Here is a 24,213-nt window from a genome sequence, read left to right on the forward strand (position 1 = left end):
TTGTTCACTTTTGTTAGCTCTTTGCTTTCTTGTGACAGAGCATGCAAGAAAAGGGTACGGGCATAGAATCGGAATGCAGCTCAAGAAATGTTGCTCAATCTCTCAAGAACCGTTGCTCAATCTCTCATCTTTGCAACGCCTTTGATGTCCGACCATGGATCGAAAAACATCTAAAAGACCATCCAATCCATCGGGCTCTTCTCCCACACCTTTCAATGCATACACGATACTTTCAATAGTGGACAAAAATTCGGCCTTTGGCTGATGCCTCACTTCTGCATATAAGCTCAACTCGTTTATATCCAACCTTATGTGTGGCAAGAACTTCAGCCAAGGATTCTCCTTGTACATTCTCTTTGCCTTGGCCCAAGTTCCATCCAACACAATTAAATTCTTGACATCAACAGTTAAAGCTTCAATGCCTAATGATTCTTCACTTGGAAATAAAAGAACTGATCCTGGAGGAACAGTAAAGTCAAATTCTTCAAGCTCTTCGTATTCGTCGCTCCCAACCACTGGCTTGCTTTGAAGCTTTTTCACGACGAACCCTTTTCTTAAATCATCAACAGCTACATCAGAGTGCAACAGTTGATCAAAATCCACTTTCCTCCATTTGCTTGTTGCTGCCCAACTTTGATCAAAGGACATAATAGCTCCATATTTTTCAATGGTGAAATTGATTTCAGAAAATTTACTATCTTGGAAAGCTGCTATATCCTCGTTAGGTGCATCTTCTTTACTGTTCCCACCCAAGACATCCTGTCGAGAACTCCTCATCGGTAATATTGTATCATCCTTGCAAATTTCACGTATTTTGGCACCATCAAAGTAGTCTCTTTCCCTAACTTGTCCATCCATAACAGACTCATCAACACAGCCATTAGTATCCCCTTCACTTGACATTTCATCAAACACATTGCAGCTTCCATCCGTCTCAATCCGATCCATCTCTCCACCAGAGTCCAGCAACCGAATAAAGAACCGGGCCTGGAAGTTGACATCAGACACGGTGACAACATCCACATTTCGCAACCCCAGGGTGGCGATTCTTGCGGAATTCAAGGGGTGCTTCTTCTCAAGACTGTGCTGGAGAATGGTGACGGCGACGGAATTATGGAGAGCAGGGGTCTTCATTGTGTCGCAGAGGCAAACAATGGTGGGTTTGGAGCATGAAGGGCAAGTGGATCTCTTCATTAACCCGGATTGATGCACCATTTGCAGAAATCGCAAATTGGTTTTGGGGAATTTAAGGATTTGGTTTTTCAGTGGGTTAAGAATATAGTTGAATGGCGAGGTTACATGTTGTGATCCGATTCGTATCACAGAACCGAGCGGCATGAGCTGAAGGTTGCAGTGTATCATTGATCTGATTACTGATTTTCCTCTAATTATTAATTGTATATTTAAACCCAAAAAAAAAATTGATATAATATCGATTATGCAATGTTTTAAGTAGCATTTGAAAGAGTTTTTAGGAAGCATTTGTCTGCTTTATTTGAAAATTTTGTGTTTGAAAAGCTAGGAGTGCTTCTACTATGAAGTATCTAGCTATAAATATGAAATAACTTTTTTTTTGGAAAGAAAATATGAAATAACTTTTATTCTTGAGAAATAACACTAAATTTAACTATAGATAAAAATAAATTCCTACATATTATAATTGTATATGATTTAGTTTGTAATTTGTATGTAGTAGGAATGTTAAAAAACCTAACCAAACTAATCATGTGTATTAAAATATTGTTTTTTTAGTTTGTATTTTAAAAAATGACCTAGCAATTTTCCCCGGCAATTAGCGAGCTTGGTAAATAGATATATTACATTGAGAATTTATTTTATCCTAGAATTTTAACTCAAAAAATGTAACATCAGCACTTTTGAGAAGGTTTTAATCTACTTTTTTTCTTTATTTGTTTATGTTAATGTTAATGATTAAATTGAGATAAATTTTGTTATCTCGAACAACCACCGTAAATATCTACATGAACAACAATTAATACATATTATACCTTCAATAAATGAACATCACGTCAATTCATTATTTATATAAATGTCAATCATGATTGCCCAAAACCATTTATTATTATTTTTTTTGGTGAAAGCATCTTCCAATTTATTACTACCTTTGTTTTCTAGTGCTACGAGCGTCGTGTCGATAATTATTTACCTGTAATTTATTTATTATTATTATTAACCCCTTAATAAAATAAACCTGATGTGAGGGGTGTGGTGGTCACGCTTACATTTCTTATTTACAAAATTAACCTCCGGAAGTTTGACCAGCAGAAGCCCGTCGAACCAAGACGCCAATCGCCATTTCCTTTTGAGCTTCGCACCCAAATTACATACCAGTCTCCAAAGATCCAGATTCGGAAATGCATGACTTTTGCTTCACGATCCCATATGGGCTGCTTCTAGTGTGTGGTGGCGTCTTCGGATATGCCAAAAAAGGCAGCGTAGCGTCGCTGGCTGGGGGCTGTGGGACTGGGTTGTTTCTTATTCTCGCTGGTTACCTCAGTCTCCAAGCATTCCATAAGCGCAAAAATTCTTACTTCGCATTGATTCTTCAAACGGGTATGCTTGAATTTTTTTTTTTTTTACGGATTTACAGTTCCTTTGATTGTCGGTGTACACACATACAGGAATTACTATCGTTTTACCAGTTACCACGGTGTTTAGATTTGTGTGCATGAACAAGTTCTTGATGAATCTGAGTCGGATCTGTAGAGCTTGTGTCCTCTGCAAATTACAATGAAACGAATTATCTATCTCTATGTTGTGAATTTTCCACCTCTCGTTTAGACTCAATTACTAGACATTAGAGATTAAAAACAGAATTATATCGACAATATTTTATGTCAACTTTTGGCCTTGATAGTGATTTCGCCTAAAAGTTGGGGTTAGCTTCTGCCGGATTTCTGGGATTCGGGCTCATTATTTTTGTTGTGATGTTGTTTGGTAATTGAATTTCTTGCTGCAATGCGTACGATATTTGGGAAACTATTGGCATTGAGCATTTAGCTTGTGGATAACCATGTAGAGAATAAATATTTGAAGCAATGATTGAACTGATCCAAAAATGATTTTGCAACTTGAAGAGTTGTTACTTTACAATTTACATCCACCGGTGTTGTAAATGGAACGGACTTATTATTCTGATTTCTTGTTGCGATTCAAATGGTTGATCAAGATGATGTTCTGTATTGGCAATAAATATCCAGGGCCATATCTTTCATTGCTGAAAAAATTCTACAATTGATTTCACATTAATGATCTTGCAAATGATCAGAGCTCGTTTACATGCAGAACCTATCCAATTCTAAACTTCACCGTGTAAATGAACTATGCATTCGAAACATCTGTTTCCACCAAACAAGTGTTCAGTTCTATTATTCTTGTGGACGTAACTTAATAACCTTTTTTACGTATCTTAAAATTCTTAGGCCTCACTACCTCTTCTTACCATCAATCTCTTTATCATTACGTAGAATGACTAACCACGAAAAGATCATTCCTTTTCTGTTAAAATCGGGTGGTGCCATGTTTGTGCCTTGCGAGTTATGTGTACATTTATTTGATTCGGGATCGCCTTGAACAGTTATTGCTGCCGTACTAACATGGGTCATGGGACAGCGATACATGCAAACTTCCAAGATAATGCCTGCTGGTGTTGTTGCTGGTCTCAGGTAACTGAAAAGATTTAAAAATGTACCAATGCTTCTGGTTTCCATAAACGAAGACTGGACTGATTCATATATTGTTCACATAAACCTGTTATAATTTTCAAACATTTCACTAGGCGTAGCGTTTCTTAAATTATATCATTGTCTACTTATTCAATCACTAATGTCAAATCATCATCTTAAATTATATCATTGTCTACTTATTCAATAACTAATGTCAAATCATCAACTGGAGATGGGGACGGTTCGTCCAACTTTTCTGGTTTTCCAGTGATTTTTGAATTGTTTGGTTTCTTGCTTTAAAACTTCTTTCATGGTACTCATCAATTGCATCAGGAAACTATACGCTAAATGAACTGATTTTGTTGTCGTATCTTCTTGTTTGCAGCTTTGTCATGACTGGATTTTATCTTTCCAAAATTGCAACCGGTGGGAACCATATCCCACCTAAGAAGGAGTAATGACATCGAGAATTTATTACCATATATTTTCAACAATATATTTACAGACAGAAAACAAGCTACTTTTGAGTTGTAAACAAAATTACAGTTTTAAAGTTCTTGAATTGCCTCCGCGATCCAGAAATGAACTTCACTCATAAACTCTACTAAAATTGTTTGAATGCTGCGTTGGCCGGCCGAGGTGTAATTCCACTAACCAAATTGTCATAATCTTCCTACGCGGACTACAGCTTTGCTACTATTTTACTCGAACGAGATCCTCAAATTTCTCTTCTAGCTGGAAAAAAAATATCACAATTGGCAATTTGGCAGATTACTAGTGGATGCCACTTGGTGTCTGTTTTCCTCTGGCGTAAATAAAGTATAAATAATAAAATGGTTCTATTATACTTCACTAGAAAGTAAGTACAGATGATTGAATCTGCATTTGATATTTTTAATATTACATGTTGTTACCGAAATATACAAGACGTATACAATGATACAAGATAAGGTTCACAACCTACAACTAGTATATCAGCGCCGGACGATATGGCCCGGGATTTAAAGGTGGGATAGTCCATCAGCAGCCAGCTGGTCTGAAATAATCTTTAGGCATAGAAGGGCACCTTTCATTCATGTGAGGGTAAGGTTTCATGGTGTTGTAACCCGGTAATTCCATTCGATACTTTCCTCGAATTTGACAGAAGGGGAGTTTCACCGTGTCCCCATCGTTACACCATTTAGGTAAACGGCTCATATCATTTTCAAAAAACTTGATAGAGTAAGCATCTTTTATCTGCAGAAACAGAAAGTCAATTGCATAGTTTGAACTTTGAAAGAACTAATAAAAATTGGAGAATTATCGATTCTTTTTAATATCAAGAGAATAACAGAAAAACAACTATAAACTGGAAGAAGGAATACTTCAGAATCTTTACTTACAGTGAACTCAGTGACTTGAATAGAGCTTGAAAGGTTACCAAACAGCCCTGCTGCCTTGTATAATTCGAAGACAAAAGCAACGCATGATGTCGACTTCCCATCTGCATAAACCCAATCATCTTGTTCAGGAACGGCCAACAATGCACCAAAGGATGATCCACGCCTCTCAACTTCGACGAGAATTTCAGAAAGAGATGAGTTCTGCAAGGACAAAAGTATACCACATTTACTATCCAATTGAATCTCATTCGGTAGCAATGCAACTATTCCCAAAAATTTCCATCAATCCACCAGATCAAGTTTATAGGTCCTTCAAAATGCATTACATATTTGATGCATTACATATTTCATAAAAAAATATGTGTATAATGAAACCTCAGTCCCAAGACGTTTGTTCAATGCTTCAGTCCACAAGTTACTGGCGTATGAAGGTTGCATCTGGCTCCAAACAGTCATACAAGAAGCCACCTGTGGATATAACAACTAAAGAAGTAAGAAAAAGAAGCAGAAATATAGTTCACATTTCTAAGGGCCTTAAAAAATTAAATAAAGGAGCAAAAATATCTCAGCAATCGAAAGGGGATGCAATATCTGCAGGTATAGATGGTGGGGCATAACCAACCAGCAGCATCAGTGATCGTAAGACATTGAGTTCAATGGGATATGATCTGTTCACGCTGGCTGTCTTTCTTTCTTTGTTTGTTTCTTTTTAGAAGCTTCATCTAATCATTTTTTTGTAAGTTTCATCTAACACCTCTCGCAAGGATTTATATTGTATTGAAGCATCTTGGAACCTGAAAATTTGGAGAGATGGAAGAAAAACTCTCAAAAAGGACAAAAAAGCAGTACCAGGTGAGCATCCAAAGGTTCTGGGTAATTCCCACTAATTGTGTCTATCCAGCTAAATATCAAATTGTGATAACCATAAGGTTTTCCCAACATGCTTCGTGCGTATTCCCAGGCAGCACTTTCGTTGAACTTTTCCCGGAGTTCTGGATGCAAAGGAAGTAAGGCTATATGCGGATTGGCATCATCTTTTGTGAGTTCAAATTCCCACCATTCATCCCATGGTAAGATAGCAATTACATCTTCCCCCTAAAAAATGCAAACTGAAATTTAAAACGGCATAAATGTTAAAAGACAAAGAAAGAAATTACGCGTCACCAAGTCGACACCAAGTGCCGTTTCAACTTTCAACCCTCAATAACTTAGGATCAAGAACCAACATATACAAATGTTCCATGCAGGCTATGTCTATTAGATTAGACCGGCAGTCATCAAATTAACTTTAAAGACGTAAAACAACGACATAACAAGGAGACAATAGGCGATGTCTCTCTCTTTATTATGGATAGCAAGTCATGAGGATTCCTCACGGGCCAGATAGAGAAATATATCTGAAATAATGCAAATCTGAAGAAATAAGCGAAATCATGCAAAACCAACAAAAAGTCCTGGATTTCAGAAGAATTTAAGACTAGAAAATACCAGCACCAGTTAAATCATCACCTGCTCATTCTCGTTTCCTGATTCTGCAACCCATAGCTTTCCATCAGAGTCCCTCAGGCAGACCGCAGAATGACCAGCGTAAGATCCAGTTACCCACTTTTCTAATGTCTCAAAACCACCCCACCGACCTCGGATTTTCGATAATACAAGGAAATCTCCAGAATGGATATCCTCCACAGTAATGTTAGTAACCCACGGTTCGGGGCGTTCATCAAAAGTAGCATCCATGTGCTTTTTAAGAAATGCAATATTAGAACTCTCCCCCCAACCGGAGGCGGTGAACAAGGGGAACACTTCCCATAGAGCGCGAAGGGTTCCTAACATCCCCGCTTGCATGAGAAAGATCGATACCCCTCTATTTTTTACCTGATTTTTAAGGGAATTAATCCTTGTTTAGTGTGAAAAAAATACTTTCTTTAAAACAAAGGAGTATGGTTATGATTAAAATAAACTTGAACTCACATATTCAAACTCAGCTTCTGATACCCACTCTTTGAATTCGAGGGTGTGTTCTCGAGATAAGATGTAATAATCCCATGTAACTTGATAAGGAGTGGCAAAGATATAAAGATCCATGCATGTCCAACTGTGGGCATTGCTTACCTGAATCAAGAAATAATCGTTATTTCCCCTTTTATCCGAGATCAAGAAATAATCTAACTTGACTCAAAAAAGAAGAAGAAGAAGAAGAAGAAGAAGAAGAAGAAGAAGAAGAAGAAGAAGAAAGAATCTAATTGACAAGAAGATGGACATTAAAAAGGCATTAAGCTGCAACTGAAACTTTCAACAGGTATTGTGGTTTACCTTTGTACGTCACCCTAGTTAACATTAAAGTAATCTGTAGAAGGAATAATCGAATGCCACTTTTCCAGATTTTCACCAAAAATAGTTTCAAATGAAGCAGAATTTACAAAGGCCCCGCCTTGGCGACTTAGACAGTGAAATTTTCCTCAATAGTTAAAATCACGAATCAAACTATGTAAATAAGTCAAACAAAAGGAACTGAAGAAAATCAGCCTATAATATGAAAGTCCTTCGAAAAAAAAATCAAAGCAATCAAATAAACCAACCCGAAACATAAAATAAGAAATCCCAAATGCCCAATCCAAAAAGTCCCTTCAATAGTCCCAACTCCCACGAAATCGATGGATAGAAAGCAATTAAGCTGCATCAAATCACCTTAATATGAAGAGTACCGCCCCCAAATTTACTCTCACTTTTGTTGTGAAACTCCAACCAAGCAGTGTTATTGTAAAAGCAAGCACCTTTCCACTGTAATTGGGGAGTGTTACCAGCAGTGGCAGCTCCGACAAAAGCAGGCAAAAGGTCCGCCGCGTTATTAAGAGATTTTAGAATAGGCCAAGAAACTTGTCTAGGAAGCAGCGGCAACAAATCTTTAGGACGAAAGATTGATTTATAGGCTTGTGCTTCCCGAGTGTATACACCAGAAATGATTAAAATAGTCGACAATATCATCAATACATGATGGGTTCTCATGCTGATCTTGAACAAAAGTATCATAGCGGAAGAGACAGAAAGACGATTCAAGGAATTCAAAGATTGAGTGGGGTTGCGAGGATCGGAGTCCTCCTCTAGTGGGTAAGATTTGACTTCAATTAATGGTGTTCTTGGCAGATGATCACTTGGGATTTTATGTGAATGGCGAGGGTTAACTTCTTGTCTTTGGAAGATTTTAGTTGAGCTACGAGGGATGCCGTGAACTGTCCGATGGGATTTTTTTTTTTTTTTTTTTTTGAGTAAATTGTCCCATGGAATTTGGTGCATCGTGGAGTCATAAAAGCATCTCAAAAGTTGCGTGTCTATTTTTCGTTAAATCTAATTTAATTTGTAAACTATATATTTTTTTTTAGGAAAAGCAGATTATTTATGATATGTAATATTATAATATGTGATAGAAATAAATATTACATGCATTCTGTTCCCATCCGTTGACGTAGGACGAACCGAAGAAGTTTTTTCTTTATATATATATATTTAGAGTTTTTTTATGGTGCCTAATAACTATGCCCAACTTCGTGTCCATCATGTATAAGTCAACTCACCAATTGTGTTGGTCAACTCACCTATTGTACATGGTGGTCACGGAGTTTGGCATAGTTGTTGGCACCATAAAAGAACAATATATATATATATATTTAAAATTATACATACATACAGTACTATAAAGTATAAAGTTTGTTTAGGTTTTGAATACGTTTAATAAAAGGCAAAAAAACTCTCGACATATTCAATTTATACCAAAATCTGTTTTTAGCTTTTAAAGTGTACATTGCAGGAAAAAAAAAAGGAATTAACTTGATTTTATCACATACATAACTGTTTTGATCATACGATGTGTCATGCCCCTAATATTAGCAAAAACTGGTTCTATTCAAAACTTTTGAAAACGGTTTCTACTTAATTTAGACGTTATGAAAATATCAGACACAATATAGAAATGAATTTTAAATAAAAAGATATCATTTTGTTTTGTGAGTTTATAAAGTACGGAAACAAACAATTGTAAAGGAAAATTGACAATTTTACTTTATGTTTCAACCAATTAAATAAATAATCGGGATGATAAATTGGATTATTACGCAATAAGTTCAACAAAATGGGCGGAAGGGTCTCTCTTTTTATATTTTTCAGATAGTGAGCTACCCAATAAACTAAAGATGGTCCAAAATTCATTACGAACCGGTGAGAGAATATTCAATCCGCTTCTTGTTATAAACTTATAAGTTAACCATGTCTTTTAATAGAACTACGAGTAGTGGGCTGCATATTCAAATTCCACATGACTCACCATTTTTTAACGACGTAGTAAATCACGACCGCTATCTTTCAATGCGTATTTTGTATACCCGGAACTAACACTAGTATTATTCAATTATTCTTGATGATATGTCCAATGTTTGGCAATCGTCTGCCGTTTGGGCTGTGTTGACCAATTTAAGGTGCCAAGTTATTGGATCTATATTGTTGGGTTGGTGGATCGAGAAACCAATGTGAAATGTTGAAGAGCACAATTATGTACTAATTTTAATTACAGTAATGATATGGGTTTGTCGCTTCTCAAGTCTCTCCCTTACTCGAAAATATTTTATATCATTGCTCAAGTTTAACATGTAATATAATTTACCTTATTTTGCACGCAATATTCTAGCGAATTCCATGATCAACTTGCCGGAATGAAACAAGTGATTCACGTCGCCTTCCTCAAGAGCTCTCTTTAATTGACCGCAAAGGCTTTGAAAATGAAACAAACATTGTGAGTCTCACAAAGTGTCTACGACTGCTATTGCCCCACGCAACAGGGGTCTAAGCCACATCCCAGAATCGCCACGCCCAATCCCAATTCCAGCCACCAATTCTTGATTTCCAATTCCGCACTTTCCATTGTGATTTTGTACATACATATATTTGGCTCTGTACTCGCTTTTCTTGATCACAGGCACTAATATTTATTTCAATGGACGTTGTGTTTCACTCCAATCCAGCTCTTAATAAACTTGTATACGGTGCCAGAATTCGCCATCGAATTTCCCTTCCTAACAGACTAATTCATTGCTCTGCCGTGGCGCCGCCCAAGCACCACCGTCCGGGTAACTTGGAACTCGAACCCAAGCTCACAAGCCGCGGCTCCCCGGTGCTAAATGACCCAACTTTGAAATCTACGTGGCCTCAGCGTGCATGGGTGGCAGGCGGTTGCACCACTGTGTTGATATCTCTAGCGAAATCTGTATTTGCAGCTGAGGGATCCCACATTTGGCTCGAGCCCATCTTAGCCGGCGTGATTGGCTACGTGCTGGCCGATCTCGCCTCCGGCGTCTACCACTGGGGCATCGACAACTACGGCGACGGCGGAACACCGGTCTTCGGCGCGCAAATTGAAGCGTTTCAGGGTCACCACAAGTGGCCTTGGATTATCGCACGTCGACAGTTCGCCAACAACTTACACTCGCTGGCCAAAGGCACGATTTTCACTGTCCTCCCGATATACTTCATCTGCGACGATCCGACAGTAATGGGGTTCGTTTCCGTGAGCTCGGGCTGCATTATGTTCAGTCAGCAGTTTCACGCGTGGGCTCATACCACCAAGAGCAAACTCCCGCCGTTGGTGGTGGCACTGCAAGACGCCGGAGTTCTGGTATCGAGGTCGCAACACGCGGCGCACCACCGCACACCATATAACAACAACTACTGCATAGTGAGTGGGATGTGGAATGAGATTTTGGATGAGTCGAGGTTTTTCGAGGCGCTGGAAATGGCGATTTTCTTCAAGTTTGGGGTGAGGCCAAGATCATGGACTGAACCCGACTCTGATTGGACCGAAGAAGCAGAAACTGCATCTTTGGCTCCATAACTTGGAATACCATTGTTCAAATATTCATTTTATATTATTTTTGTGTATGAAGAACAGATTGGGTTACTCGAATTTTTTACTGTAACATATCATTTGATCATATATACCAATATTTTCATAACCGGACCGGTGATCGAACCGGATTACCTTGAAAAAACGATTCAACCGGTCGGACCGTTTTAACCGGATGGTCGAACCGGAAAACCGTTTATATAATATAATAAAATTAATAATATATTTTAAAATTTAAAACCTAAAAGATGTATATAAATAGACAAAAAAATATATTTATCCTAGTTTTAAAAATAAATAACAATATAAATATATTTAAAATATTAATTATAGTTATATATAATTTTAAAATTAAATAAATAAATTAAAAAAACTCTAATAATAGTACAATAATATTTTTAAGAATGTACAAATTCCATTAATAATGTATATATATAATAAAATATTAAATTAAAGTTTTAATTATTTTTAAAAAAAATTAATTTTTTTAAAAAAAATAAAAAAAAAATCAAAATTCCGGTCGGACCGGTTCTTGGCCGGTTCTTGAAAACGGTTCTTGGCCGGTTCTTAGCCGGTTCGACCGGTTTTGACCGGTTCTGAACGGTCCGACCGATAAAATGGTTATTTGAAGTATTTCGAACCGGACCAGTGACCGGTTCCGGTCAGTCCGGTTTTGAAAACAATGATATGTACATTAACGAAATTCTACTTCAAAGTTCCAATCTCGCGTGTCCCTCAACTTTCATCGGTAAAGCCAAGTCTTGCCACCATAATTTGTAAATTGTACACAGCTATCATCCATCGGTTGTCACTTGTACATCGATATACAAACCATACAAATTTTCGACTTTAATGATGTATGAAGAGGGAACCTCTCTAGCACCACAAACAAAAAAAGAATAATCAAATTTTATACATAAATAATCTGTTGCAGGCCTCGAAATTGTACATGTAGAACAATCCCAAAACTATATGTTGGTTTGCTTCACACAATATAGGATACATTTATTCATGTCACATCAAAGTCTCCAAACGTTACACAACTACAACACCATTCAAATGTTCCTGATAACTAGGGCCACATGACAAGTCTAAACATTTTATCATGCTGAATATTCCCACGAATCATGCTCAGCTGCAGAGGGGTATGGAGGCATATTCCATCATATACACCCAACTTACGAATGGTTGGTTGACTTTGCAGACGGAAAAGGTCCACAAGATGACAAGAATACCACATTTTAATTTTTTGACGGAACAAGACCCCCAAAATAAGTTCGCCTGACGCAAAATTGAATACACCATGTAACACTCAGGGTCAACAAGAAGACGAAGAAATATTAGACAGCATCCATCACTGCATAGGAAGAAACAGATGATACACAGGGAAACCAATATCTACGTCTGCCATCCTTGTGACCATCATCAATCATAGCAAGACCTCCCTGTATTACCAAACTGAATCGATTAACACTCGTTAAATTCTAAAGCATAAGCATGTTGATGAAGAAGATATGACTTACTTCTAGTAAAGTTTCAAGGGCATCAATTGCACGTCCTGATGCCCAAGAGAGCCGTCTTTGTACCTCATCAACTGTCACATAGCCTAGACCCTAAAACAAACAAAGCAAGGTAACTAATCATTTTAAGAACAAAAAAAAAGGTTTCAAGGTAATAATTATGATATAAATGTCAGTGCAAGAGGAGGAAATTGCTAAATAAATTGCATCATTATGAAGAGGAGGCCGAGGGGCATGGAGGGTACAGCCAATCGAACCCCTGAGATACAATATGGTGGACTTGCTGAAATCAGAGCCAACTTAAATCAAATTATAGGTTCCATACTATATTGAAACTGTGAAGATTGGTATTATGGGCACCTCCAGACTTCGTTGGGTCAATGATGGGCCAGTTTTGAACATGAAAATTTATTCACAAGCATTTTTAAGTTCTGTCTCAGAAACAGTGCTTACAATCTGTCCCAAATTTTGTTTTGTCTCGCATCAAGGGTCAAACCATGACCTGAAGTTCATTATTAAGTTATTCGGATAACTATATAGTCATACATGTTCAAACCTAAAGATAAGTACAAAATGCAACATTGATAATAGAAAGCAAGAAATAAAACTGCTTCAATATCGTCTAGTTTTAATGGAGCAATTAAATAATTTTTTCCTCCAAAAAATTGTGAAATAATTAAGATGTGTGAATGTGAGCAAGTGAACAACCATATTCAAGAGCTTGACATGGGAAATAATGTATAGGCTAGGAGAACCTGAGCGAGCTCTAAAATTTCATTGTGGTCTTTATTCAACTCGGTAGGAACAGATCTAACAAGCTTCTTTTTACCCAGAGATATCACCTCAAAACCATTACCGAGTACCTGGAAACACAATAGAGTTATCCTTGAACAACACGGTCCAAAGATGCAAGTGAAATGGGATGTTAAGTTAAAGGGTCAGTATAAGGTATCTCCAGTGATCACCAGAAACCTACACAATCAATCCAGCAGTAAAAACAGGGATAATCTTAGCAATTAATAGAATAAATTTGAGATCCAAGAGGAGGAATGCTTAACTACACAACACAAATAAATACTTTATTAGGGTAACATTAAGGCAAGAAATCTCAACATTCTCTCCGTTGCCCAAGTCAGAATAATGACTCAATAGTCATTAATTCAAAGATTCAACCTCTGTTCAATTGGTGAGCTCATCACATGATCCAAATCTCCCAAAATATGTCAAGACTGTTGCATCCTCCAGCTAAAATTTGGTGGGAAAAAGATTTGAGTCTCAGGTTGTTGTACATTAAACATGCAAATCTTGAAGTATCATGCCAAACTAGCAACCACATCAGACTACAAAAACTTTAGGCTTTATTCTGAAACTCAATAAAACTTTCTCATGCATTGGTTCGTTAGTGCATGGTAGCAAATAAGGCAATTTAAAGCTTATCCTGTCTTCACTACAGGACTTTTTCTTTTTTCTTTTCCCATCAAGACTCTATGTTATTCTCGCCAAAATTCTACATTACCTTCAGTTTACTAATTGCTCTCAAACAGTCATCCTGAGAAACAGCCTCACGAGCACTCTTCCTTCTTTGACCTAGCACATTGCATAATTCTTCCAAGCTGATCAAACCACCATTGAGAGGTCTAGTGGCCAGACAAATATCAACAATTTGCACACCTGACTAGATAAATAGATTAGTTTTATCAGACATAAGTAGAGAAAATACCAAATTAAAAATTATAGACGTATGAATCAGACAAACACAATCGTAAAATGAAGGTTGTGAGATGCAACTAAATGTTTTCCTAATGTAAACTTTCACCGAGTGAGAAAATGAACTATAACACATGGTACATCTCAAAATACAGAGTTCACCTCAAAATTAATGCTTTCTTGATACTAAGAAGTTCATCCCAACTAATATTCTAATAAGATGCAGAACAGACAAGTAAAAATACAGACAACGTGAGCTATAAAATTTCATCAAGCGGAAAGGTACACGAGTGTTCAGATGAAGTGTAGTCTCATTAATTTAATAAAAATAAAGTGATCTCATAAGTGTTCGGATGAAGTGTAGCCTCATCGATTCAAAGTAAGTATTTCAACCGAGGAAAGATTCTGACAAAAATATATAATTAAAACTTGGAATCTTAAAATTCAAGGAGAAGGAAATGGAAAGGTAGATATATAAAAACAAAGAAGGGAGTATATTTCCAACTAACACAAAATCAAATGTAGCAATTGGTGGATTGCACAAGTAATACGCAAGTTCACATACTGACATGAAGTCATGACAAGCATATCAAAATCAAATGTGGCAAATGGTGGATTGCACAAGTGAAAACACAGGTAAGAAGGTTGGTGGTACCCACCAAGTTCGTAATAAAAGTCACCAATGCCCAATAACTCAGCCCAAAAACCCTTATTAGAGGCCAGAGGATCCACTCCTACTTTAGCACACATCTCATGAAACTGTGATCGAAAAGTTGGATTCTTGCGGATGTCATTCTGCCCAAACACGAGGAAATACAAATATTTTATAAGAAAATGATTAAAATCAAAAATATTATCGGCCTAATGTTAATTCCATCCCGTTTTTCAAAAACTAAAACACCAAGAAATAGATGTAGCTTCTTTCTTTAACATTTTCATATTTTTCCAGCATAGACATTTTGACGCCTATATCCTTACAGCCTTTGCGGAGACAACAGCAAAACTACAGCTTGAAATTTGAAACCCAATTAATTTTCTAACAAGCCTCCCACTATCTTTCAGATAAGAAAGATGCAAAATTTAAGCCAGCAGGACAGGCTAAAGATCAACAAAGCCTTGCACAAAACATTAAACACAAAAACAATAAGACGACCTTATGCTTGCGAGCAAAGTCCTCAAGCTGGGAACGAAAAGTAGCGAGCTGTTCTTTCATTAGATCGGTCCGCAGTTTTGCTACATTTTCCCCCAGCAGTCGATATTGATCCTACATTAATCACAGCACAAAATTATAACAAAATATATCCAACGAGAGCAACCTATCAACGTAGATAGAGAGAAGTGGGGAACCCTGGCGGCGGCGGCGTTCTGCAGGCCACCGATTCCGGGTCTTCGCCTCATTCCGGAACGGCGATGGGCGAATCAGCTACAGAATTGATCGGGGAAGGGGATTCTCGCTTCAAGTACGCAGGTGAGAAATTGTCGTTCGTTGGTTTATTGTTGCAGCTCCAACGATACTTCCTCGTAAAGCCGTTTCGACAGCACCAATATAGTTCACCTCATTTGCAAATTGCAATTGCGATGTCATGAAGGAAGAGGGGAAGACGACGTATTTTATTTATTTGTTTATTTTTAATTAATAGTTTACAAAAGCTTTTAATAGTTTTATTTTTTTAAGTACCGTCTAATTTTTTTCTTTTTGGTCCATCTTATTTCTTACCAGTGTTATTAAAAACGATATTAAACAGGATTAACGTAAAATGTGATAAAATTGTTAAGATTCGAGTAGTTGATAGTATTAAATGTGGTTTTTAAAAAATATATATTATTTTTAAAAAAAAATTATATCAATTAAAAAATCTCGAAATAAAAATCATTTTTTTTCAAAATCAAAGAAATACATCAGGTCATATTTCTCTCGAAACTTTTCTCCTCAAAATTATTGTGTTCTAAATAATATTTAAATTTTTTTTATGTGGTCTAGCTATAGACACAACTAAAAATTATAATTTTGATATTTTTGTGTTTTAAAATTTTGAGAAATTTTATGTTACTATTAAATATATTATATGTGTGTTTTTTTTTTTTGAACCCACAAAACAAAGATTTCATTTAATTATCAAAGAGTTATTACAATCCGAGATTAGTACATTCATAATAAAAGAAGGGGCATCATAAAAAATACAAGGACTAGCATTAGAATTGGTCGCCCTAGCAATTTAGTATGTATATTGGTAAAATATAATAAAAATTTTAAACTTTTAAAGTCTACAAAAGTCATTAAAAATCTAGAGTGTGTGTTTTAGAGAAAGGTATTTTTATTCAAAAAATTACTTATTTAACTAAAAATTGTTTTAATAAATACTGAAAAAAATAATTATCGAGAAGCCAAAAAAAATGTCAAACGGGGTGAATTTTTTACTTTTATTTGTTTAAAAAAAAAAAGATAAATTCTTGTATGGTATTACTGTATTTTTTTTTAGAAAATATTTAATGTTGCACCTGGATGAGATAATTTGATTTGCAATAAAGTATTTGATCTAATAGTGGATTTTAATTAGGGGTGCAAATGAATCGAACGTGTTCTTGAGTTTTATGAGTCCGCTCGATAAATATTTGATTCGTATTCGAGCTTATCGAACTCGAGCCGAATTCGAACATGTTCGAACTTTTTTTCGAGCCGAGCTCGAGCCGAAATTACTCTGTTCGATAGTTCGCGAATAGTTCGCGAGCCTTAATATTTAATTAATATAATATAATTATATAATAATATATATTCATTTCGAGCTTTCGAACCATAATATCCGAATAGTTCACGAATAGGTTCGAATATTTCGAACCGAACTCGAACCCGAACTTCATTTCGAGCCGAACTCGAGCCAAAATATTTAAAATTATCGAACTTCGAATCGAGCTTGAACTCGAATATACTCTTATCGAGGCGAATTCGAACCTTAAAATTTTACCATTATTCTGCTCGATTCGGTTCGTTTGCACCCCTAATTTTAACGATGAATTTTGAAATGACACAAATCTTATATAAGATATGTATTACGAACCATCATAATTAGCATTGCATTTGCATTGATTAGGAAGGGACATATTTCAAATCCATCAAACATAAATTTATCAAAAGTGGTCAAATAAATTTGAAATCTATAACTTCAAATCATTCGCAGGCAACCTAAAAGCAAAATCTTAAACTATTTTTAAAATTATTTATTTTGAATCTAACTTATGTATCTTACTCTTTTATTATAGTAGAGAGTTTTTAATTAACTAACTTTAAATTAATTGGTGAAATTTGAGATGAAATTACAATTATATTCTAATTTAATTCCAAACAAAAACCAAAATTATTATCTTACTATTTTATTATAGTAGAGAGTCTTTAATTAACTAACTTTAAATTAATTGGTGAAATTTGAGATGAAATTACAATTATATACTAATTTAATTCCAAACAAAAATCAAAATTATTAGATAAATTAGTAATTTTATATGATCTCCTATTTCTTTTGCAATTAAATTTTATCTTATTTTTTAAAATGACATGCTCTATCTTTGTTTGTATTTTTAAATTTTTAGATTAGATTGTTATCACTTTTAAAATTTTGAATATTTAATTAATCACGTGACTTTTACAAATAACATAAAAATAAAATAGCATAAAAAATTTCTATATATGCACGCATGACGTGCAAAAAACGCTAGTTTTAAATAATAGATACTGCATCTCAATCTATATAGTTGTTAAGACAAAATCTCTAATAACTTATTTTTAGAGATTACCAACACTATTGTAACAGAAATTTGACTTTAGTTTCGTGGTTTTTTTTTTTTTTTTGGGTAAATTACTTTCTACAAAAATATATTGTTTAAAATTAAAATCGCAATGTGAAAATTGATTATTGTTATGTGGCCGACTGGAAAAAAAATTGAATAATGTTGACTCGATGAGGCCCACAATTCACGTAGGTTAGAAGCCCAACATGTGATATGTAACTACCCGGCCCATTCTCCTCGTCTATATAAGCAGGGTATAAAACTTCCATCCCCAAATCGCCGCTCTGCCAAAGCCGTAATTCAGCTTCGATTGTTCCTTCTGCGTCAATTAGGGTTAATTCTCTCTAGAGATTCCATTTTTTTTTCAAAATCTTTTTATTTCGAAATCCCTGTGACGAACGTCATGATAAATCAAAAGTAGTGGCCTGATATCGATGATGATATTATTATTCCGAGGGATTCTCTTCTCCACGCCCCCCACCCCCTCAATTTCTTCTGGTAAAAAAAAAACAATCTTTTGCAGCATACAGTCAAAGTGCTGTGCTCCATGATTTCATGAAATTTGTTTATGTTATCATCTGGAAGAAATCCGTGATTTGAAATATCTTTTTGTTACCAGCGTGCGTGTGTGTGTTTGTGCGCTACTACACTGCATCCCAATGATGTTTCTTGAAAAAAATTTATCGTTAAAAGTAGACTGAATTCATTGATGCGAAATTGGTTCTGAGGGATGTGGAAAGTTTTCGTAATGAGTTTCACTTGGGCAAGTGTGGAGCTGAGCAAGTTTCCATGGTAATCGATGATTTCCTGTGAAATTATTGTTTAGAGTCTCCTTGCTCATCCTAATCTTGTTGAGTAATTTTATTGATGTCTTGGGGCCTTTTCACCTCCACCGGTTTTTGGTCACATTATTCTCGCTTGATTCAAATATTGGATGAAATAATAAGTGCGGAACTGGAATTAAGTGAAGAGCCCTTTTCCACCTCCGTTCCACTGTTGGATTCTGATTTTATCCGAGGATCATCGTCTATTCCATCTGTCTATGAATCAACACCTTGAAGAATGAGAGGGAAGATGTATGTAGTTTCCATAAGAAAACCTCATTTCTTGATAAATTTACATCTTAACTGAACAAATGATGCCGATGAATACTCGGTCAGAATTTTGATTCATTTTTCAATAACTGCACGTAAATATTTGGAACTGGCCCCAGCTCTTTATTTTTGACGTTGTATTGGATTTCAATGGCTGCTTTGTTAAAAAAAAAAAACTAAACAGAAAACCAGAATTCCATCATTGTTGCTCTAAACGTGCAAACATCTCAATCTCAATAAAGATGAAATTGTATAAATACATGAACTTTGGATTTCAAGCAGTATTTCTACAATACATTACCTCAACTATGAAATTTTATTTCGCTTAGAAACTGAAGGGCCTCCTCAAGCCGTACGCATGCTGCTTGTCTGGCATTCATTCTCGTAGGAATGCTGCAGTTCATTTTACCAGATTTCATTGGTTCAAAATCAAGTAAACATCTTCAACAAAAAGGAAAAAAAAGAGAAGAAGAAATGGAAAGAGGAATAGGGTTTTAACATAAACATAATCGTAGCCAAAATACATAAAACAAACGACGAATTGGTTGAATGAAAGTGATCGAAGTCATCAACACACAATTCTGTTAATATCTCCGAGAATTTGTAAACAAATAATGCACTCCGACAAAATTCTCTACATCCATTTCAAGATTGATGCTACTGCAATTTAACAATGCACTCCAGGCATTTGAGCTAGGGTGTGTAAATATAAAATGTGTATCAAACTTCAACTCCTGACACCATCATCAAGCGAAAAGGAATTACTAAAGCTATTTACTCAAATTTCGCAGATCAATTCCCCAGGCAGATGCCAATTGCAGTAGCAATTGGTCGGTTGACGCGCCTTCCCAGTCCTCAGGCAGGTCTACCGAAGAACATTCTTGCAAATTCTGCAAAATCTCCATTTTCACTTCCATCGGAATGCCATGAACATCTTGACCATTTTCGAGGACAATGTCTGCCAACTAAATAAAGGAAGCAGAACATGATAAATAGACTCATCCTTTACCACGGGACAAATGAAGTCGCGTGAAAAGACCAAATTTTAAATACTGACATTGAAACAGAAGTTATACCTGTTGAATCCAATATAAGCACATATCAAACAAGTTCTGGTCCAAAAGAAACTGTGAAACAGCATGCAGAACTTCACCGGCCACCTCAATTGAGAGTTGGTCAATTACAGGGCCTGACTTGTCCATGAGTTTTACTAGTAAGAGGTCATCTCCAGTAGACAAAACGTCGACAAAAGCAGAATCCAGATCACCAACATGAAGAGCATCCATTGCATTGCTCCAAGATGTCCAAATTGGATCACGTTCTTGCACTGGACCATCGTCTCCTAGTGCTTCAGCTGTCATTTCTGGTATCGCCACTCGAGCATTACGTGTAACTCCATTGTCTTCACCAGCAACTCGAATAGCTTCCAAAGTTGCTTCATCCTTTGAAGCTTGCCAAACACTTCTTGCAGAAGGTCCTTCACCAAATCTAACAGGCCCAGCTCCGTTTTCCCAAGCTCTCCGGCTACCAGACTGATCAGCCTCATTTTCTGTTTTAGAATTTCTGAAGTCTGTCGGACCACCACCACCAGCTCTCCTTGAGACAATTTGGCCATTTTTACCATATGTGGGGAAGTCCCAAGAATCTGACACATCAGATCTCCAAGAAGAGCCCCTACCTTTCAGTCCTGAAGAAACATTATCAAATGCAGTAAACCTCTCCCCAAAGTGACCGCGCCCATCGTTACCTCTTCCAAGTTTTCCACCAGAATAGTCAGGAAAGCCATTGTATCTACTGAGAGACCTATTGGAAGATCCCTCAAATCCTACCATAGAACTACTTCCCCTTCTGCTCGAGGATACAGACATATCTCGTGCCATGTCTTCAACAACTCTCTCAAGGCCCCGTACTCTGTTTTCTAAGGTCACCATGCTATCATGAGACCCGCCCATAAAATCCTGCAATGGAAAAGAAACATTCATAAATGCCAATTCAGGAATCAAGATCTAGCTGCAAATAAAATAAGAGAACCTGCAACATATTCATTAGATGAGCCTGTTGCCTCTCCAGTTGTAACAATTGCCTCTGAATTACCAACCAGTTTCCTTTAGTACTCATAAATCCCTCAGATTGACCTGGATTTCTGGAAAAATCAGGATAAATGTTGGGTGACTCTCGCTGATTAGAAGAATTACCACGTTCACCAACAATGCCCCTTTCCATGCTTCCATATTTCCCTCTGATTTCACCAGCCTGTAAGTTAAGCCTAGCATTCCCATTCAGATCTGTATCATAGGATTCTGACTCTTCCTCAATTTGTGAATTTGAAGCTTTAATACATCGGCGAGAGACAATAACTTCTACAGGTAACTCACCCGAACCTCTAGTTTCAAGATTCTGGAAGAATTCAGGGTTCAGTTCTTTGTCGGTCAATGCTGGGGCTTTCTTCTTTAGTATCCCTACAGTCTTGTCAGAAATGTTGTGGGACAATCCGTTGGCTGAATCCTTTACAGAATTTCCGCATCCTTTATCACCGAGACTTGTAAGATCGTTTCTATCTGATGGGTCAGTAGACTCACCCTCTGAATATTGAGCATTTTAATATGGAACATGTAAAGAGAAAAATTCTATTTGAATTATAAATTCAATGATGAAGTTTTTGACCAGACAGCCTACCATGAGATGAAGCTTTATTATCATCTGAAGATCCATCTCCTTTCCCAGCAATTTTCTTCCATATCTGCAAGGCCTCGGTCATACTTTCTCTTGCAGGTTTAATCTGAGGAAAACGTTGACATTGTAATAGTTGGTTAGGTTACCCATGATACAAGAAGTAATACATCCCCAAACGACTACACTTCCCAGCTAAAATCACTATTTTAGAAAATCAAACACCATTTCAGAAGTGGAGAATCACAGATGAAAATATACCTCACCCAACTGTCATATTAACTATTTTCTTTTGCATCAAGGACAGATATTCATAAAAGATAAAAAAACTGTAACATGGTTCAGGAAGATATCATACTGTTTGGATACAATGGTTTGGGTAGATATAACACGATGCATACCTTGTCAAATCGACAAGACTCGAGCACATTCAATGTGGAAGCAGCTCCTTCTGGTGTTATGTTACTCACGTTGGAAGGTAAAGAAATTAAAGCCTCAGCTGCAGCCTTTCTAGTGGCCCAATCTGAACTGCCAAGACACTCATGAATGCTTGGCAGCAACGATTCTAAGCTTTGAGGTGTGATTGCTCCAACCTGCAACATTATGAAGCACAATGAGCAGAAGAAATATTGCCCGTTGAAATTCATCCACAGGAATCATAATCTCCTAGTGTATAATAAGATGCCAGATATGTAAAGTAATATGATGACAATTTTGAATCCTCGTTGACTTGGATAAGGTTGGTGCATAAATGTTTTCGGTACAGACCAATTCACTCGTTTGTGCACATGTTTCAGTACAGCCAAACTTTTGGAAACCACATAGATACAAATAAAGCATAGAAGGATGGATTCTAGCACATATCAAAATCATCCCGGCTACAGTGATTTGTTAGAGCAATGTAATACAACGTTGTCTGGTACAAGTTCATCATAGTCTAGGAGTTTTGCCTCGGATGTGTAAGCACAAAGCAGAACAGCAGAAACCAATATGGCAAATATTCCATATTCCGCCGATATACTCTCACTATGGTGTTATCAAATATATACAAAAAGTAATAAGCAATCAAATATAGCTCTTGATTGATCTAGTCTCTCACAATGGTGTTATTAAACATACTACAAAAGGTAGAATAAATCATCAGATATAGCTTGAGATACAGTCAAACTTCAGCAGGCTCTTCTCATAAATTCCGATTGATATATAAAAAACAAAAACAAACAAAAATTCCTAGTAGTAATGAATTCAAAAGGCGAATTACATAAGATATCAAGCATCAACTAAGCAGATCAATCCTCATCATTGGGGACCAAACCTGGGACAAACTGGAAACCACTTGCAACAGTGATGCTTTGGCCAAGAAGTTCAGACTATTCAAGTGCTTGCAAACCCTCGGACAAAGTTTCTGGAACGTAACCAAAGGCGGGTCAGGGGCGCATTCAATCATTTTAGCCAAACACATGGCCGCGGCGCCTTGGGCAGTTTTGTTATTCTCATTCATCACTTCAAACAAAGGCTTCACAAACAGAGAAGCAACTCCATCCCCACCATTACCGCCCTTCAGGTACAACCCTGCCAGAGAGCCAATGGCATCACGACACGCGTCCCTGACCTGTGAATCAGAGTCCTTGAGCCTTTTCACAATGTGGGCAATGATTTTGGTGAGGTGGGTCGCGGCAGGGTCGGTGTGTACGGCACATAGCACGGCTAGGAGGCGGAGACCTTCCTTCTTGACCGCAGGCTTGGGGTCGTTGGAGGCGTCGTAAAGGCAGTTGAGTAGCATTGAAATGCCGTCGCTTGACAGTCCATTTATGATCTTCTCAAGATCTTCGACAGCGATCTGGTGGGTGTCTCGGTCGGCTAGCTTAGAAAGTGAAGTAAGGATTCTCTGCTTCAATTCAACCATGGCCAAATGGGACGACAACGAAGATGAGGAAGAAACAGATGAAGATCTCAAAGGGGTTGTCTGGTTGGGAGGTTTCGTGGGTTTTGAAGATCTTTGCGAACTCATTTTTGAATTTTTGCAGCACAATAACAACTAAACGATGCAAAAATTCAAGTTTTTTTGAATTTAAGAGGAAAAGGAAGACGGGTACTGAGGTAAAATTTGAAATCTTTTTGAATTGAAAATGCAAGATATTCGAAGGGAAGGGTGAGAATCAAGGAAGGAAGGGGTTGTAATCAATGGTGGTTACTAAAATCGAAAGCAAAAATGAGAGCAGCAGCTGTGCTGGAAAGCTCAGTTAGATAGATCTGTGACTCAAGAGTGGATCAAATTCCCCATTCTCAATACAAGTAATCCAATTTTAATTTACTCGTATAAATTATCCTCTTTCATTTTTTTCAACCTTTTTTTTTTCCTTCTTTTGCAAGAATTGGGAAATATCCATCAAATATATAAAAGTTCAGATCTGATTCCAATAGGATGATAATTTTTTATTAGAGCATAGTCAAGTAATAAATGAATGCAGTAGTAAACTG

The 24,213-nt window shown here is 36.7% G+C and overlaps 6 protein-coding genes and 2 non-coding genes across 12 annotated transcripts; 4 read left to right on the plus strand and 4 right to left on the minus strand.

Moving 5' to 3' along the window:
* Positions 1-99: 99 nt before the first annotated feature.
* On the minus strand, positions 100-1,413 carry LOC140863950 (uncharacterized). The gene has a single exon (XM_073267765.1). It carries the CDS (start codon positions 1,360-1,362, stop codon positions 103-105), a length of 1,260 nt encoding a protein of 419 aa, XP_073123866.1. The 5' UTR covers positions 1,363-1,413; the 3' UTR covers positions 100-102.
* Positions 1,414-2,260: 847 nt separating this feature from the next.
* LOC140860334 (protein FATTY ACID EXPORT 5) lies at positions 2,261-4,389 on the plus strand. 2 transcript variants are annotated; one of them, XR_012143679.1, is made up of 4 exons: positions 2,261-2,574; positions 3,599-3,686; positions 4,072-4,248; positions 4,313-4,389. XR_012143679.1 is itself a non-coding variant. In XM_073263300.1 (3 exons), exons 1-3 carry the CDS (start codon positions 2,376-2,378, stop codon positions 4,142-4,144), a joined length of 360 nt encoding a protein of 119 aa, XP_073119401.1. In that variant the 5' UTR covers positions 2,261-2,375; the 3' UTR covers positions 4,145-4,298. The 2 variants fall into 2 exon arrangements, 1 of the variants encoding a protein (XP_073119401.1); XM_073263300.1 differs by lacking the exon at positions 4,313-4,389 and having other exon boundaries at positions 4,072-4,298.
* A 117-nt stretch (positions 4,390-4,506) lies between these two features.
* Positions 4,507-8,337, minus strand: LOC140860333 (uncharacterized). Its single transcript, XM_073263299.1, has 7 exons — positions 7,757-8,337; positions 7,040-7,180; positions 6,578-6,943; positions 5,918-6,163; positions 5,444-5,536; positions 5,069-5,269; positions 4,507-4,922 (listed from the first exon to the last, which is right to left on the minus strand). The coding sequence occupies exons 1-7, from the start codon at positions 8,096-8,098 to the stop codon at positions 4,707-4,709; spliced, it is 1,605 nt and encodes a 534-aa protein (XP_073119400.1). The 5' UTR covers positions 8,099-8,337; the 3' UTR covers positions 4,507-4,706.
* Positions 8,338-10,039: 1,702 nt separating this feature from the next.
* LOC140867435 (fatty acid desaturase 4, chloroplastic) lies at positions 10,040-10,976 on the plus strand. Its single transcript, XM_073272508.1, has one exon. The coding sequence runs from the start codon at positions 10,053-10,055 to the stop codon at positions 10,944-10,946; it is 894 nt and encodes a 297-aa protein (XP_073128609.1). The 5' UTR covers positions 10,040-10,052; the 3' UTR covers positions 10,947-10,976.
* Positions 10,977-11,849: 873 nt separating this feature from the next.
* Positions 11,850-15,785, minus strand: LOC140864045 (vacuolar protein sorting-associated protein 22 homolog 1). Its single transcript, XM_073267940.1, has 7 exons — positions 15,533-15,785; positions 15,339-15,449; positions 14,845-14,980; positions 13,995-14,149; positions 13,234-13,341; positions 12,482-12,571; positions 11,850-12,403 (listed from the first exon to the last, which is right to left on the minus strand). Exons 1-7 carry the CDS (start codon positions 15,581-15,583, stop codon positions 12,299-12,301), a joined length of 756 nt encoding a protein of 251 aa, XP_073124041.1. The 5' UTR covers positions 15,584-15,785; the 3' UTR covers positions 11,850-12,298.
* Positions 15,786-18,352: 2,567 nt separating this feature from the next.
* Positions 18,353-18,429, plus strand: LOC140870239 (small nucleolar RNA R21). The gene has a single exon (XR_012147209.1). It is a non-coding gene; the product is annotated as a small nucleolar RNA R21 (small nucleolar RNA).
* A 191-nt stretch (positions 18,430-18,620) lies between these two features.
* LOC140870240 (small nucleolar RNA R21) lies at positions 18,621-18,701 on the plus strand. The gene has a single exon (XR_012147210.1). It is a non-coding gene; the product is annotated as a small nucleolar RNA R21 (small nucleolar RNA).
* A 679-nt stretch (positions 18,702-19,380) lies between these two features.
* Positions 19,381-24,162, minus strand: LOC140863037 (microtubule-associated protein TORTIFOLIA1). 4 transcript variants are annotated; one of them, XM_073266145.1, is made up of 7 exons: positions 23,048-24,162; positions 22,134-22,325; positions 21,739-21,841; positions 21,438-21,644; positions 21,094-21,347; positions 20,139-21,020; positions 19,381-20,027 (listed from the first exon to the last, which is right to left on the minus strand). In XM_073266145.1, the coding sequence occupies exons 1-7, from the start codon at positions 23,741-23,743 to the stop codon at positions 19,833-19,835; spliced, it is 2,529 nt and encodes an 842-aa protein (XP_073122246.1). In that variant the 5' UTR covers positions 23,744-24,162; the 3' UTR covers positions 19,381-19,832. The 4 variants fall into 4 exon arrangements, with proteins under 4 accessions (XP_073122246.1, XP_073122245.1, XP_073122244.1 ...); XM_073266144.1 differs by having other exon boundaries at positions 21,094-21,197; positions 21,267-21,644; XM_073266143.1 differs by having other exon boundaries at positions 19,382-20,027; positions 21,094-21,620; positions 23,048-24,161.
* Positions 24,163-24,213: the final 51 nt, after the last annotated feature.

The sequence above is a fragment of the Henckelia pumila genome, chromosome 4 (genome assembly GCF_033568475.1).
Source record: "Henckelia pumila isolate YLH828 chromosome 4, ASM3356847v2, whole genome shotgun sequence".
In the NCBI taxonomy this organism is placed as follows: domain Eukaryota; kingdom Viridiplantae; phylum Streptophyta; class Magnoliopsida; order Lamiales; family Gesneriaceae; genus Henckelia; species Henckelia pumila.